Here is a 17,879-nt window from a genome sequence, read left to right as displayed (position 1 = left end):
AGCAGGATGGCGCTGTCCACCGGCCCGTCCCACACCTTCAGGATGTCATGGGCCAGCTCCGTGTCAAACACGATGAAGTGGAGGCTGCAAGGAGAGCACAGCTGGTACGGTGACTGAAAGGCCCCTCCCGCCCAGTGAGGACACCCCAGCACAAAACTCGGGTACACACCAGCCCGTTTCACCCACACCAAACTCCACCCCAATGTGCCTTTCCTTGTCTGACAGTTACGGATGAGCCTGGTGCCTCACAGAAGTGGATTCACTCGTGCACATCAGAAAACAGAAGCACCTACTTCTGTCTGTGATGGATACAGTGAGACCACGGAGCTCTATGCTGAGCTGTGTGTTTAAGGATGAAACCAGGTCTTTTGAGACTGTCAGCTCTTTTTACAATTCAAAGCTTTCTCGGGTCTTTGATTTCAAAGACGGGTCTGATACAAAACAGCTTTGTTTTAAGCTAATAGACGTCGGATTTTAATGCGTGTGGTATCAGTGTTGTTCCTGAAATGTCCCACTAGGTGGTAGCATCCATGCCAGGACAGAAACGCTGGCAGAGATGATGTTTACAGCAGGAGGATATTGTGTACCTGTATCTGAATGATCTCAGCTTATGTTGTGTTTGTTTCTGTACATTTTATTTTCGGAAAAAAATACATTATTTGAAATACCAACACAAAGGCAGAAATGTGTAGCATAAACTCCTTTCTTCATAACATTTTAACATACTTCTATCACATTTACAGATATCAAAGCAACTTAAAATCTCTATGTCAGAGGAAGCTCTTTCAGTGACGGCAGCAGACCTGTAATTCTATTTATGGCAATTCAGACAGATAAAACAGTTTAATATCAACAAAAATCTTTATTTGCTGAATGCTTTCATTCATTGTTTTTCACTCACCGCTTACTGCACAAAATTGTAAGAGAGAAAAATCATAATAAATGACATACGAAAAACGGTACACAAATCCCAATTATTTGCTTTGTGCATATTATAAATTCAAAGAAAATATCTCTCATCCTGCATAAATATAAAATGTAGTATATTTTTAAATGTTTGATTTAAAATATTTTTAATATAGAGGGAAGTACATAATATAGCAGACACTTAGATACCTATCACCACCAATGTTATTAACATTTTGCCTTATTTGCTTCAGATCTTTTTTAAAAATAAAATTTTATAGACACAGTCCTACTCCCCTGCCTCTCCACTTATGCATTTGTTTTTCCTCTCACCCCACATTCTGAAATCGTGATGGCCTCTTCTCATTTATATTTTTATAATTTTCATATGCTCATGTAGTATACCTATCTCCAAACAATATACAGTACTATTTTGTGCATTTAACAGTAATTACATACTAGATGTCATTTTGGCATGTATGTGCTTGTATCATTTTCAAGTTGCTTTTTATATTCAGCATGAGGTGAAATTCCTCTAAACTGAAAGATGTAGATTTTGTTAACTCGCTTTAGAAGCATGAGGAAATGCTTCATTTGTCTGGTCCTCTAACAAAAGATAGTTTCTGCATTTTATTATGACAAATGGCGCTCAGCCTACGGTCCCTCTAGGCTCGAGAAGAGAAATGGCCAAGTTGTTCTAGCATGTGACTGTAACTTCTTACAGTCTCACAATAAAGTACAAATGGCTCTGTGTTGTCACATCTTCACCAATACCTGATAACATCAGACTTAAATAGTTGTAAAAAAAGAAAACTTGATGGTTGTGGAACGGTATCATGTTTAATTTACATCTCCCTGAATATTCATGAGGTTGAACATCCTTTTGTGAGTCTAAGGCAACCCCCTTTCAATACAGTTCAACCATTCAACAAACACTTATTGAGCACCGACTGTGTACCAGGCACTCTTCTAGGAATTCTGGATACATCAGTGAACTAAATGAAGAACCCTGCCTTCATGGAGCTTACATGGTTGGTAATGGGGGAGATGAGCGAAAAACAGCAACCATAAAAAATAAGTAAAGAAGACTGCATTTTAGTAAGTGGTAAATGCCACTGAGGAAAGAAAAAAGCAGAGCAGAATAAGCAGCACTGGTCATGCCAGGACCAGAGGATGGGGGGAGATTTAGGTATTATATGGGGTTGTTGGTTAACCCATGTTGGTGAGGAGAGGTTTGAGCAGACTTGAAGGAGATGGAGGGGTTGTTATACTTGGTGTGAGGGGAGAGTGAAGCCCAGCAAAAGCCCGACACAGACGGCATGGTTTCAGCATTTGAGACCATCCAGGCACCAATTTAACCAGAGCAGAGAGAGGGCCTGATAAGGAAACTGAGGCCAGAGAAATAACAGGTGTAATGGATGGGGAGGGGGAAGCGGGGGGCTGGTGGGCAACACACAGGGTTTTGTAGATTGTTCTGAAGATTCTGGCTTCCACCCTGGGTGACAGACCAATGTGGTGTTTTTGGTAAAGAAGTTATCTCACCTGTGATTTAAAAATAATTGCTCTGCACTTGTGTTGGCAACAGGCTATACAGGGCAAGGCAGAATCAAGAATCAGATGGCTGTTGCTCAGAGGAGCTGGACAGGGGAGGTATTGAGAGGTTGTCAGATTCTGGGCACGGTTTGAAGGTGGGGAAAACAGGACTGGGTGAGCCATGTATGATTAAGAGAGGATGCAAGGTCACTCGAAGGTTTTTGCTTGAGAGATGAGAAAGGCGGAGAGGTCACAGGCTGAGGTGAGAAAGGGTGCAGGTGGAAAGGTTTGTGGGGTGGGAAGACCAGGGATTATGGTTTGGGCCTGTAAATTCAAGATGCCTACCGGACATTGAGTAGACTTGAGCAGACAGCTGTTCATGTGAACCTGGAGCTTCAGAGAGAACTCTGAAAGGAAATAATAAACCTGTGTCTTCGGAAATAAATGGTCTTAAGTCATGGGACTACATGAGATCATCAAAGGTCTTAGGTGGAGAATAGGACCATGGACTCTGAATTATCTGATCACATATGATTGCCCACTTTTGTAATGCATTCTTCATCTCTTTTATTACTGTTTATATATTATATTATATTCTCGTGGATGGATTTTGTTACATACCCTTTATCATTTTAAGAAAAAACCCCTGCTACTTACTATGCTAGGAAGGTTTTTGTTTTATCTCTTTATGTTGTTGATCATGAACATGTATTCAATTCTATTAAACTACTTTTTCTATACCTATTTAGATGATCATACAGGTCATTTTTCTTAATATATAAAATGGGAGTAATTACAGAGTTCAGCTCTTAATTTTTATTTCCTGTTCTTTACTTGTTCTTGTGATATGAAGGTTATTTTAGCCTCATTAAATGAATCAGATCATTTCCATTTTTTTCTTTTGGATGGAAGGTTTTTCCTATATATTGGTATAATATCTATTATTTTCTTAAATTTTCTAAAAGCAATCCTTATTGTAGGGGTATATTTCAATTCCATTTCTAATGTCAATTATTTGGGCCTCCTGTATTTTATCAGAATATGTCAGTTACTTTTCTACCAATGATACCTTTTCAAGAATCAGTTTGTGGGTTTGGTAATTCTCTATATTATTTCTTCCATTAATTTCTTTTACTATATTTGTTGTTTTTCAACTATACTTCTTTGAATTTACTCTGATAGCATTTTTCAAATTCCATTAGCTGGAGCTTAACTTGATTTTCAAGCGATCTTCTTTTTCCAATATGTGCATTTAAGGCTATAAATTTCACAGTAAGCTGTTAATCATGTGTCTTTTATTTTCAAAATTGAGCATGTGTTTTCCTTCTTTCTACAGATTTCTATTTCTATTCCATTTTGGTCATGGTGTGGAGTATAAAAGTGATTCTCTGCTTTATTGTTTTCACTGATTAGTTTGTTCCTAGTTTGCCATCATGTTTGCACATGTTCCATGTTTACTTGAACAGAATGTGCACTTTCTAGTTGAAGGCTGTATGTCTTTTTAAAATAAGCTTAGTAATTGCATGGTTTAAATCCTCTGTAAACTTACTAATTTGTTACCTGTTTGATTTATGAGTTATAAAGAGTTAAAGGAGGCATGCTGTGCAATTTCCAATGTCTCCATATAATTTATTTATTTTGTTTGTATTAAGCTATATTCTTAGCTGGATGAAAGTTCCTCTTAACTATCACATATGTCTGGTGAATATATATCCCTAAACCAATAGTAGTATTTTGTGTGTTAACAGTAATTGCATAATAGGTACACTTACAAGGGAATGACAGGTTGTTTGAATACAGATTCCAGGTTGGCAGTTATTTTCCTTTAAGTACTTCAAATACCTCTTTCTTTTGGTCTGTATTGTTAAGAAGTCTTCTATCAGGCTAGCGAATATATATCTTCCTTTTTTTAGCTGTTTCTCGGATCTTTACTCCACCTTTGGTGTCCTTGGGCTTACTAGAATGTGTCTAGGCATGCACTGACCTTTACTAATGCTACTCGAGACACATTAGGCTTTTATTAAACGCAAAATTCACATAATCCAGCAATTCTAGAGATTTAGGGGATGTAGAGAACTACTGCTTTCTGTAACCATCACTGCAGAATTATTTTACTTTTATACTGTGTGCATGGAGTAGTTGATAAAAATATAAACTAGTGAAGAAAGAAAGAAAAAAGGAAATGAATCTAAGTGATAACTATGCATATAAATCTATGGCAATATATTTTATATTATGCATAAGATGGTTTTCTAGAAAATAGAAATTACTAAAATTGACTCAAGGAAACCAATATAGATAAACATACAGAAATATACATCTTATATTTATCAAAATATTTTGAAATTGGTAATAAACTGAAAACAGGACAAATGTCCAACAACAAAAGAATTGAAAGTTCAGTAAATATTGATATGTAGAAAGTCCATAAAAGTACTGCTAAGTGAAAAAAATGTAGAAAACACTATGTTTTTTACTTGTCTTGCATAAATAATTTCATTTATCAATTCCAATAATTTCCTATAGTTGTTTTTGAATTCTATATCTTTAGGTGGTAGAACTTAATATTTTTTCCATTATGGAGTTTTAAAATATAATTCACATATATTTATTGAAATAAATAAATAATTAAAAGTTTAGTCTCTGAGATTGGGACCAGGACAATAAGATTCATTTCAAATCATTATTCTGGTGACTGTAGCCAGTGCAACAAGGCAAGACAAAGCCAAAAGATCTGACAAAAAAGGAAACCAATCTTTTATTAATGTAGATAACATGATTGTTCACAAAGAAAAAAACTTAAAACCTAAGAACTCAGAATTAATAAGTGAATTTATTTATACAAGAGAAATATAAAAATATAATTTATTTTCACAAAACAGTCACAACTAGAAAGTGAAAAAAAAATACTATTTACATTATCATCAAAAAGTGTGCTATAGCTAGGGACAATTCTAGCAAAAGACGTACAAAAGCTCCTCACAGAAAACTATCATTATTGAGACAAATTATATAAGATCTACATAAATGAGACAATATACTATATCAGAGATCAGAAAATTCAGAATTGGAAATGATGTCAGCTGATCTTCCCCTAAGCTGATCTATTGATATAATGTGATTCCAGCTGAAACCCTAGCAATTTCCTTGTAGAAAGTAACAAGTGTTTCTAAAACTCATATGGAAATGCAAAGGGTCAACAATAGCCATGGCAATCTACATGAAAAAGAACAAAGCTGGAGGAATACAGTACCAGATAGCAGTACTAATTAAGTAATTCAGTGATTAAGATAGAAAGATATTGAACTAGATGGACAAATAGATCAATGTAATGAAGTTCAGAAACAGGCCTATAATTATATAATCATATAATTATAATTATCTGGTTTATAACAAAGGTTGCACTTCAGTTAATGGAGAAAGACTGACTTTCCAACAAATGGTCAATTGAACTGCATTATGGACAAAAGATTCCTTGCATCATCCTAATACCTTACACAAAAGTTAATTCCAGATGAAATGAAAACATAAATGTGGAAGATAAAATAGATCTCCTACAAAAAAAACTTAAGATAATATTTTTTATAACTTTGGAGAGGCAGGATTTCTTAAGCTGGACACAAAAACACTAAGGAAACCCCCCAAAAAATATCTGATATAACTTAATTAAAGAATAAGAAATATACTAACCATAAAAGAAAAATAAGCCAAAATGAACTTGACTCACTGAAATCGAAAACCTGTCTTTACCAAAAGACATTATTATGAAACCAAAAGACCACTGAGTATAAGAATATAGCTGGTGAATATATAACCAACAAAAGATTGCATTCAGATGTATAAAAGCTATATACTAATCAAAAGGAAAAGATAGGCATTCCAGTGCAAAAAGAAATGAGCAAAAATCTTCAACTGACATTTACAAAAGAGGATAGTTCAAGAGACCGATAAACATATAAAAAAGTGATGGCCTTGATCAGTCACCAAGGAAAAGCAAATTAAAACAACTACACACTAGAATGGCTAAAAGGAAAGACAGTCAATGCTTAGTGCAGGGGAAGGTGAGGTACCTGGGAGTGACCTGCACTGTGATGGAAATGGTGTTGGTTTAACCACTTTGGGCAATCATTTGACAGTATCTACCATAGCTGAGTGCAGGTGTACACCTGAGAGAAAAACATGCACACATCCACCAAATAATACATGAAAGCATATCCAACACGACGTCATTTGCAATAACCTCAAACTGTGTAAAAACAATTCACACGTCCACCAACACTCGGAATAAATAAGTAAATCATTGTGTATTCATGCAATGGAATAATTTACCTGTATCAGTGGCAGTGAAGGTTGAGGAAATCGAGACACAAAACTAATCACACTGTATAATTCGATTTTTATAAAGTTCAAATTAGGATAGCGATTATCTATCTGAAGTTAGGATAGTGATTATCCTTAAGAATGGATCGTTTAAATGGAGCTCAAAGGGCACAATGTGGGTCTTGATCTGGTTGCTGGTAACAAGGGGTATTTTTATAAACAAGCTGTATACTTATCATTTGGATAGTCTTATGTGCCTATGTTATAATGTTAATGAGAAGCTTACACAGACAAACAAAAAAAGATTCACCCTGATGCTGTAAGTTTTGCCATTTGGGAAATACCTTGTAAATTCAACAACAACAAAAATGATATAACAAAATTTAAACAGATAAAGAAATGGCCATATTTCATTCTAAAAAAATTAATTAAAGTCAATATGCAGACACCATACCACTAGGTAGGGAAAGTTTAAAAATTGATTTTTAAAAGTATCATCCTGAAGGAACTGTCAGTCATTTCAGACACGGTCATGGAAGAGAAAAAAAACAAAAACATACACTTTGCAATGCACAGTGTCACAAGCTTTAAGAGATGTGAACAAAGCATCAGGTGTGTTTAATTCTGCCTCAAGGTGTCTGGGAAGGGCTTTGTCAGGCAGAGAGAAATAGGAAGGATAATTCAATAAAGAGGATGAGACAAAAAGCGACTGAACAAATACATTCATTAATATGCTAAAAATGTAAAGATACAAAAGTTACAAATATAACAAAAAATGATGCTAAGATTTTTTTCCTACCAGATTGGCAAAGATTATAAACACTTTATCCAGTTTCAGTGACATTGTGGAGACCCTACCTTTTCATATGCTGTTGAAGCCATATCTACTCTTCATAAAAGCAATTTGGTAATAACTATACAAATTTAAATGTGCATACACAGCAAGTCCAGCTTTAGAAATTCATTGTAGAAAGTACACTCGAGGTGATATATTGGGAGGATGGTAGCATGGCTGATAATAGTGAAAAACTGAAAACAACGCAAATATCCCAATAGGGTATAGTTTAAATAAATTATGGTGCATTCAGGCAATAGAATCTTCTTCCATGACTAAACAGAATGAGGTGGAATTACAAGTAAGGATATAAAACTTTGACCATGTTTACTGACTGAAGGAAATCTTCAGAATAATATTAAGGCATGATACTATTTTTCAAAAATAATTAAACAAGTAGATAAACAGATAAATCAAGCTGTATGTAGATGTATGTATATTATATATATATATATATATATGGGTGTGTGTGTGTGTTTGCATCAGAAATTATAAAAATATACCAAATTTTAAACTGTAGTTATATTTTGTGTCTAGGATTATAGCAAACTACTTTTCAGGCTTTTTATGTTTCTGCAACACTTTTCTACTATTTCAAAAATTGGGAAAATAAATAACTTTGAACGTCATGACAATGAACTTGAATTGATTCCGCACATAATGAGCAGACAAAATATGTACTTTTTTTAAAGGGGGTAAGTGATATGATCAGCTTTATTTGATAGAAATATTTGTATTAAGACACACAAAAATGTCTCAACCATGTGACCCAGAAAGAATTTTCCTGGGAATTTATTCTAAGGTATTAATTATAAAAAGAAGCAAAGCTTTACTTGCAATACTATTTGCCATATTATTATGTATAATATTGAAAATTAGAAATAATGTAAATAACCAAGAGAGACAATAATTAATTATAGACACCCACACTGTAGACTATGCAAAGGTCCACGTAAGACATATGTGAACACGGCAACAATGATGTCTAGTATGGGGATAATGCATGCCTTTCTTTTTTATACTTTTGAAGATGTCTAGATATACATTTATTTTTCAGCCATATAAGATTAATATTTTAAATGAAAAAAAATAAAACATGTTCCTTAGAGTGGGAGCAGTGGTTGAGAGGCAGCCCTGGCAGGATGGTCAGGGAAGAGGCCCGGTGAGTCATGCTGGTCTGGACTAGGGAAGTAGCAGCAGTACTGGTGGGAGAGCAGACCTGGGGCTCCACGTAGAATTACTGAGATGTGTGATCACAGGAGTGTGGGAAGGAGGGAGGAGCTCGTGACACTAAGAGGCTTGCCTGGATGTCTTGCTATGTAGTGATGACCCTACTTCAGAAGGAAGGAACTTCAGGGCAACACTGAGTCCAGAGAAGAACACAGATTATTTTCAGATGAGATAACTAGAATGAAATTCTTGTTGAGGGGTTGACCTTTTAACTGGGGCCCCAAAGATGGGAAGAATCTGGAGGTGAGGCAACAAGGAGAAACTGGGGGGAGCACAGGTCGAGAGAGCTGTGATGACAAGGTTGGGATGGGAGACTCATACACGCTTCATCTGTGCTGAAATGTAACGTGCATATGAGCCGTTGGAGGTAAACCTGTAGGGGACCAGAGGGTGTTACAGTTCTGGTTAAGGAGCTTATGTTCGCTGATTAGCAAAGGGGGGGCTCAGAGATGGAGAGGGTGGAGGACGGATTTGGAAGGCTCACTGGGAGAAGATTAAAGTAAGAGCCTGGGAAGTAGGAACTGGGAATCACAGATAAGAAGAAAGACAAACAAGGGTAGAGCTGACAAGGATTTGGCTTGCATGCAACTAATTTTTTCTCAGAGCCTATTACGAAGAAATTTAATGTAGTTCACTAAAAGAATGCTGTGAGACATATATTAATACCTGTTTTTGTTTTTTTCAGTTGGGAAAATATTGGAGACTGGTGAGGGAGAAACAAGGAAGAGCAGAAGATAATACTGAAAATTAAAACCTCCAGCCATTCTGAGGAAGACAGGCATTAACAGAAATAGAGAATAAAGAAGTAGAAAGAGGCCCGGGGGCGGGGGGGATGATGATAATCCTGAAATTGGCGTGCCTGCCTTGTGCCTGTGAGGCGTTCATCCCTGGAACGGCAGCCATACCAACGTCCCCACCACCAACTGCTTCTCCTAAAGCTCCATTTATGTGTGATTGGAATTTCACTTCCAGTGTTACCACTTTTCAATTCTTTCTACACTTTCATCTTCAATGGCCAGTTCCCTTTTTGATTATCCGTGTTTGTAAAACGCCAAGTGGGTTTATCACTGGGAGAGAAGGAAACGACACAAGGACACACTCCGCTGTCTGTGGCTGAGCTGAGCGCAGCAATCCCCCTTGGGAAGGCGTGTGACGCGATCAGGAACTGGCTGTGACGTGCCTCTGTTGTTTATGCAGAGATCTGGGAGCTGAAGGGCTAAAAGAGAAGTCTGTCCTTCATGCAATTCTTCACAGTAAGTCTGCACAGGCAACTGAAATCTGAATCCTGTTTTGGGGCACTGGCGTTGTTTAGCTGAAGCGGGGTAACTGAAATCGCCTGCATGAGGATCTTGTGTCATGGCGGGTGCCTGCAGGGTTCTCCCTCTCTCTCACTCTGCAAGCAGCTGGTCGGGTTCCCTAAACCCAGCAGCTGCTCCCACAGCCCCAGCTAAGAAGGGCCGGAGTCCAGCCTCAGACACTGGGCAGACTTTGAAGAGCTGCTGCTCTCTTTTCTTTGGATGGCTGGAATTCTCTTGACTGGTTATTTCCTCACATTACCCACAAAGATATACGGGATACCCCGCTGTGGTCCTGACAGGAAAGGGGTGTTTGAGGTGCTTGGGTTCCGGGCCCCACGCCTATCTGTCTTGTCAGCAAAAGACTCCCGACTCATGTCCCCAGCACGTTTACTACATGCCGACCTCACGTTTGGAGACAAATGTCCAGTGAAGTGGAATCATTTGCCTGTCATTCTCCTGCTTATTCTGTGTCTCCCAGCGATCTTGAAGGTTGGTCAAAAATAAATTAAAACATTCCTAGATCTCCAAACCACACCTCCCCCGATCTTTCTACAGCCCATCCGGCCAGATGCGGTGAGATCAGGATCACATCCCACATTTCACTTTCTTTAAAAGTCTGCACGTGGACAGTTTTGACAATCTTGATACATTTTTGATAGGCCTCTAATGTTTTCAATACTGCATAAGCTTTTCTAATAAAATCCCCCTCAACTACACCTCCAAATGCAATTTCCTGGGAACAATTAGGAACAGAAATACTTTCAAAGTGAGTTTTCCAGACAATTACACTTGCAGAAAAGCAATTAAAGCCAGGGAACAATATACACATACGATTATGAAAAACATTGCCTGGATGCTGCTTGCTGAAGATGTTTGTAATGCTGTTCCCTTTATTGTATAAATTACAGCTGTGCTCAGCAGTGAAACACACTGGGTCTCTTAGACACATGCTTACATATAACTCTTAATGTAGCTAAATTTACTGCAGTGTCTTGTGATTAGACTTTTAATTAAATTTAATTCTGGTAACTGCTTTATAGTATGCGTGTTAAAATTACACTTCAAGACCCAAGTGCCCTATAACAAAAACTATTTTGGGGTCTTCTATTACCACGAACAAAAAGTTACAGCAATATGCAATCAGAAATTGCTTTGGACCTCAAAGAAATCAAAATAGGCCCAGTAATAATTGGCCTGAAGTGTTGAAACCAGACCTTTTAAAACTTCCGAGATCTTGCTGCTTATTTATTCTTTGACAGTGAAAAACACTGACATTTAAAGAAATCATAATAGAATGTATAGTAATGAATTCCATTTATATTAAGAATTTTTAATACTTAAATTAAACCCTGGGCTCATGTTTATATGACGGATGTATTCCTCATTTTCAAGCAAACGATGTAGATAAAATACTGGCTATGATACCAATGAAATAATTCAGTAAACTAAGCTAAAGAATATCCAAACTAAGACCAAGCCCTATTTTTCTTAGCATCAGTACCATTTTAAGCCTAAAATTGTATATTATGTACTTTTAAGTATGTTATTTTCCAAATGGCCATACTAAAAATAGTACATATTTTCTTAATGAAGAGAAATCACCAGAAACATTTTGGGATGAGGTTGAATACTGATGGAGTAAATTAATTACAAGTACTGATGTTTGCTTCTTAACTTCCTTATTACGAAGGACTTTATGCCTTAAATGAAAAAGATCTGTTTACAAATTGAGTAACTTGAAAGATATGTACAAAAAGAAAAAAATTCCCCAAACAATAAAGTGGTATAGGCAATGTCTTTTTTTTTTTTCTAGATCATTAACGGTTAAATGACAAAGTCAGTTCATGATACAAAAGCTGTACATTTTTTATTACTTCAACTCATTCTTTATTAATTTCCTTTCTCTGTTCTTACTAAAATGTTAATGAAGTATTAGATTCACCTGCAAAGAGTGAATTCGTCACTTGGTTTGCATTAGGGGAACAAGCGCTCTTTCTAATTCTTGGGAAACAAATCACAAGGAGATGTGTAAGAAATAGAAAATTTTGAAATCAGCCTAAAAGGAAATATATCCTGTTTATGTAAAGTCATCTTATGAATCACAGATGATTCCTAGGATTTTTCACAATCAAATGCAGTGTAATGGCTTTTGGATTATTCAGATCAAGCGTTCAGGAATTCAAAGTTAAGAAGGAGTATTTAATTCTATTTGGTTCACTGGATAAGTGACTATGTTGATTTTTATGAAGAATACACTCTTAAATTCTGTTCCTCAAACATGCCTTATTTGTGTCCCAATGGATCCATAACTACCTAATTAATCATTTTTCTTAATGACACAAGTTAATTTTTAAATGAGTTATTATAAAATAATGTTTTTTGCAATATTTACATGCTTTAAATTCCTTCCCTTGCTCCTTGTACATAGTAAGAATATTTCTTTTGGAGGGTTTGAAAGTGGTAATAGTTTGTGCCATGTCAGTTTAACTCACTCCCAAGATGTAAATGTGATCAAACTTCAAGAAAGTGGTGAATTTCAGGGAGGATGGAAGTCACCTGATGAGAAACAGCAACACTGAATGGAATCAGCAGGTTGCCTCACTGCTCGTTGTCCCATTTCACTTTTCTACTAAGTTATAAAGTTGCAGTATGATAAATTTACTAAGTTTGCTGGGCAAACCTTTTGTGAATAAGGACAAAACCCACTAGTTCATAAATGTTTTCATGTATCCACTTGCCCCAGAAAGAGGTTTCTGCTTTGCACCTGTCTCTTTCAGCTTCTTCACATATTTAAGAGTTGAGTTGCCTGGATTCTTTTAGTCTTTGGTCAGTGCAATAACACAGGGAAGAGGAAAGGATCAGAGGCACGTGGATCAAGGCTGTTGGGAGGTGGGGTACAGAGTTTTTTAAAAAATTAACTTTCCGGGGAGATTTCAAAAGAATACAGTGAAAGAGGAGAGTTAATGGGAGGAGAAAAGGGATTTTATGAGGCGTGACTAAAGGATGTACATTCTCTCCCTGTTCATCAAGATCTATAATTAAAGAACAGCTTAGTTTGAAATTACTTTTTGCTTTACGTACTGTGGTTTTGACACAGCCTTTTGACTGGCACATGGAGAATTTTACTTTTTGTTGGTTTACTTGTTAATTAAAAAAATTACCATCATTTAGGACTATTGATTGAAATAGAGTAATACTTGCTGTTGAAATGTTTGCACAATTATCTGAGATTTTTCATGATTTTCTGTTATACGTGTAACTTTAGATTGGAATACTTTCTTGGTCTCCTTCAAACTTACTTTGGAATATCATAAAATAATCACACACCTCTTGCACCTCTATATGCAGAACCTGTTCAATATAACGGATTCTCTTCCCATTAAGGGGTGGATTATATTTCTTCAAACTTTATCTTGCCCCTGAGACCTGCTTTGGCAGATGGCACGTCAGCAAATGTGACGCAAGCAAAAGTTTGAAAAGTCTCCATCTCTTGCTTCTAGGAACCTTCTACCATCATTAGTTTCCTGAAGGAACAGAACCTGGAGTGGAGAGACCCCAGCCTTTAACCATCCAGCTGAGCCCCCCAAACCTGCATGAGGCCCTCCTAGACCACCCACCCCAACCAACCAGAACTGCCTGGGCAACTCACAAAGACATGAGCACATAAATCATCGTTTGCAGCAACTAAGTTTCGGGGGCCCACTTGTTACGCAGCCAAAGCTAACTGAGGTACTTACTTTTTTTATCTTTACTACGGATGGCTTAACACAAGTTTTCAAAGGAATACCAAAGTGAGCGTGCAAACCAACAAAAACCTTGGCCATGTGTTTACATTTTCTTCTTTAACTCAGAAACTTAAATCTAATAGTGGGTAATAATGGATGCACCACTATCTCCACTACAAGAATAGGAGCCATGCTTCTATTCTCAAATCACTGAAACCCAATAAAACAAGTACCTGATGGTCTTTCCTGGGTCCGCCTCTACAACCCAGGTGCAGTGGAGGTTGTTGTCGTATGGAGCGGGGTAGCCAGGAGACAAGATGCGTCCTGAAGTGGCAGCGTGGATCTGACCGCCACATTCCGCTGAGAGGGATACAGAAACACAGGAAAGTTTACTCCAGGCTCCATTAGAGGCTTCCTGTAACTACCTTTAAAAGCCCAAACCATCACGTCTGTGTTGTACACACAGGAAAACAATCACAGCCATCTGTTTGTCCCTGTCATTGCTTTCCTTTACTTGTTCCCTAGCATTATCTTTATGGAAAGGCAGTATCCTCTGTGCAAAGTCAAGAGAATAAAACAGTGAAACACTGTGTTATATTTCTAATAATAATTCTGCGCAGATAGCCTCAATAAAATAATACTACGAGATCTGTCTTTCCTACCTAAAAAAAGGAAAAAAAACAAACACACACACTCACACAAATATTAGGAATACATAAAAACCCACACTGGAGAGAGAGCAGTGGAAATCCTTCCCCCTTCCTCTGTAAGAACTAAGTCAGAGCACACGCGTGGGCCTCCAGCTCTCATTGTGCACTTGTAGGTAACTCACCTACACAGGAGGGCAGTGGTCTGTCCCACACTCTCCGGTCACCACTCAGACAGGTCAGAGTGTTGCCGCCGTGCATGGCGTAGCCTGGGTTACAGCTGTACAGAACCACCGTGTCCGTGAAGTGGCCTTCATCCCGGATCCTGTAGCCATAGTTAGGGATCCCCGGATCCTCACATTTCACTAGGTCAAAACCTATGAGAAAGGAAGGAAGGAATTAGTAGAAAAACGTAACAGTGGCATCTATACTGGCGTTAAAATATCGATGAAATAGACCAGGTTGTCAAATGTCCCTTGAAGTGTAGAAAGAAAAAGAAGACTCAATTTAAAAATGGGGAAATACATGTGAGTCTTGATTGGGTTTATCTGTTAACCATTGGTTGTTTCTTGGGGTTCGATCACTTTATTTGTTCCTATCTATTGATATACTTACAAGTGAAACTGAGCAGGACCATGGCCTCCACCTGCCTTTTGTCTGTAGAAAACTTTAGCCAAAGAAAAAGTTTAATCGGAGAAGTGAGAAAATGCAGAAGGAAAGGAAAGAATTCAAACAGGACAAAATAATAACAGTTTAGTCATTAAGCAAAGTCAAGGACCTTTAGTTCCTCCTCAAGGGCTATAGATAATATTCAGAGTCATATCCTTTGAGCTGTTATGTAGATACTGAAACCCCTACCAGGTGGAAGAAGTTACCTCCATCATGACCAGACTGCAGCCACGACACAAGCTGCCACAATTCTGAGAACTGGCCTCAAAGAAATGTTAACAAACTGACCCTGGAACTGAAGACTAACTGTACTTAAAACAGTCAAGATGACGCTGAGCATGACCAAGTTCAAGATGGCCGTCGGAGCTGACTGTGCTGTTTCTGCACATAGCTCCCTCCCTCCGCCATAAAAGCTCTTGCCCGCTGGTTGTCAGGGGGCAGTCAGCCTTTGGAAACAAGTCCACCTTCTCCCCCAGTTACCAGCCTCTGGAATAAAGCAAACTTTCCTTTCCACCAATCTTGCCTCTCGAGGATTAGCCTTCAAGTGGCGAGCAGCTAGACCCCATTTTCAGTAACACAAGGAGAACCTTTATTCCGAAGAGTTCCAAACTGTCGTCAGGTAAAATCCATATGTCCAGCCAGCCTTCTGGATTCTCCAGTGAGCTTCATGTATGCCTTTCCTGCGTCCACATCCCCTCTTTGTCACACCTGGGACCTTCCAGGAGGGCCACCCCTCGCCGCCACCTGGTGCTTATCAGGGTCTTTACTGCCTGTGCTCACTCGAGCGCCCGCCTCCAGGCCCACTTCCTCTAAAACTCCCAGATCTCAAGCTTCTCGGGAAGTTAACAAGTCCTTTCTGCTCATGGGAGCCGGGCTCTCTGTCCCACCTGCTGTGATCCCAAGGGCCAGGGTGAGAGGCTCCTAAGTCCCTCCGTGTACAGCAGAAACCCCAGAATGAATCATGGTAATGACTTCATCAAGCTAAGCTCTGAGACTCAAAGAAACAGATGATAGAAATGAAGATTTAGCTTCTGCGTGACTGAGAACCGTACATTGCTTTGGCACGAGGTAATAATTTAAGGCCATCTGTGGAGACAGTTCTACACTAACAAATCTCTCTCCTCATATCACGATGGAGATTTTGACCATTTAAAAAAGTAGAGTTGGAAACTTGAGGGACCACATGGGATCACATCTATTTCCACCTAACTTTGACATTTTCCTTTTCACAAAAATAAATAAATAAAATTTTAAAAACTGAACGTGTGATTTTGCTAAGTCTGCCTGTCAAATTTGCATTCTGGGTGCTTTCCATTGAGGAAGATATACCTTTAAATTCACACTATCATTTACCCTCATAACATCTACATAATCAAGACTGAGTTCTTCACGTTTGTATATGGGAGGGAAATGAACACACATTTGGTAATTTACATACAGTTGCCAAGAAAAGTTTCCTTCTTCACAGTTTCCTTCTATAAGACGTCAGTCTTTACCTACTGTGCCTTTACAAGAACTCTCTGTTTATCTATTTAAGAAATGCAAACAGTTGTAATTCAAGATGCCCAGAAGGAGGGACTTCCCTGGTGGTGCAGTGGTTAAGAATCCGCCTGCCAATGCAGCAGACACGGGTTCAATCTCTGGTCTGGGAAGATCCCACATGCCGCAGACCACCTAAGCCCGTGAGCCACAACTACTGAGCCTGCACTCTAGAGCCTGCGAGCCACAATTACTGAGCCCACATGCCACAACTGCTGAAGCCCATGTGCCTAGAGCACGTGCTCCACGACAAGAGATGCCACCGCAATGAGAAGCCCTCGCACCGCTATGAAGAGCAGGCCCTGCTCGCCGCAACTACAGAAAGCCAGCGCACAGCAACGAAGACGCAATGCAGCCAAAAATAAATAATTATTTTAAAAATAATTTTTAAATATATTTTTTAAAAAAAGATGCCCAGAAGGAAAGTGCGTAACAGTATGTCAATTTCAGCACGAAACTGGGATATTTCAAATTACCACAAAGGGGATCGGAATTAAGGGGAAGGGCCCCAGTCACATAGGGTTTCGGGGCTCATGCAAATATCTGACAAGGCTAGTCTGACACATAGTCCCAGCACCACCGGGAAAGGAAGTGAGCTTCTGAACTCGCTTAGGACAAACAACCACCCTTGCTCACGTGCTGCAGACTGCAGGTTATTTAGCCCTAGCTTTTCTTTGTATAGAACGGAAAGAGGAAGCAAGTCTTTGTTGTTACTGCTTTACTTGGTTTGGGGCCTGGAAGAGACAGCATCAGAGCAGTGCTTTTGAAAGCACCACTGCCCATGGTGACAAGGACGGGAAGCCACCGCTGGCTGGAGCAGAATGACAAGCTGGAGTGATGGCTGGAGTAGGGCTCCACTAACAATGGTAATAATAACCAATGTTTCAAACTGTTTCACCATTTGGAAGTCAAATTAGGTATCTGAGTATCAAATGTCAGTGGTGCATAAAACTGGACATATGCAGGAGACAAAATCCATGTCTCAAAATTATGAACAGAAAGAGTCAAACATCTATTCCTTTTGTTTGTACCCCCTGTGACAGAAACCTGGGTGAAGTAAAACCTACATGAGAGGTGCCAAGCTCACGTGCTAATGGGGCCATGCAGGTCTTACCAACGCAGAGCGAGGCCATGCAGGACAGCAGCCCAGGAGACAGTGACGACCTGCTGTCCTGCT

At 38.6% G+C, this 17,879-nt stretch overlaps 1 protein-coding gene across 1 annotated transcript in view; it reads right to left on the bottom strand.

Annotated features, from left to right (window-relative positions):
* Positions 1 to 17,879, bottom strand: part of LOC103084768 (CUB and sushi domain-containing protein 1-like) — a 338,785-nt gene that overhangs the window by 247,742 nt on the left and 73,164 nt on the right. Inside the window, 3 exon segments of the mRNA XM_082931482.1 lie at positions 4 to 84; positions 14,081 to 14,207; positions 14,680 to 14,871. Coding sequence (XP_082787608.1) covers positions 4 to 84; positions 14,081 to 14,207; positions 14,680 to 14,871 — 400 coding nt within the window.

The sequence above is a fragment of the Lipotes vexillifer genome, unplaced genomic scaffold (assembly GCF_000442215.2).
Source record: "Lipotes vexillifer unplaced genomic scaffold, Lipotes_vexillifer_v1.1 scaffold1980, whole genome shotgun sequence".
Lineage (NCBI taxonomy): Eukaryota > Metazoa > Chordata > Mammalia > Artiodactyla > Lipotidae > Lipotes > Lipotes vexillifer.
The sequence above is the reverse complement of the archived record's forward strand: the minus strand, read 5'-3'. Positions and strand labels throughout refer to the sequence as shown.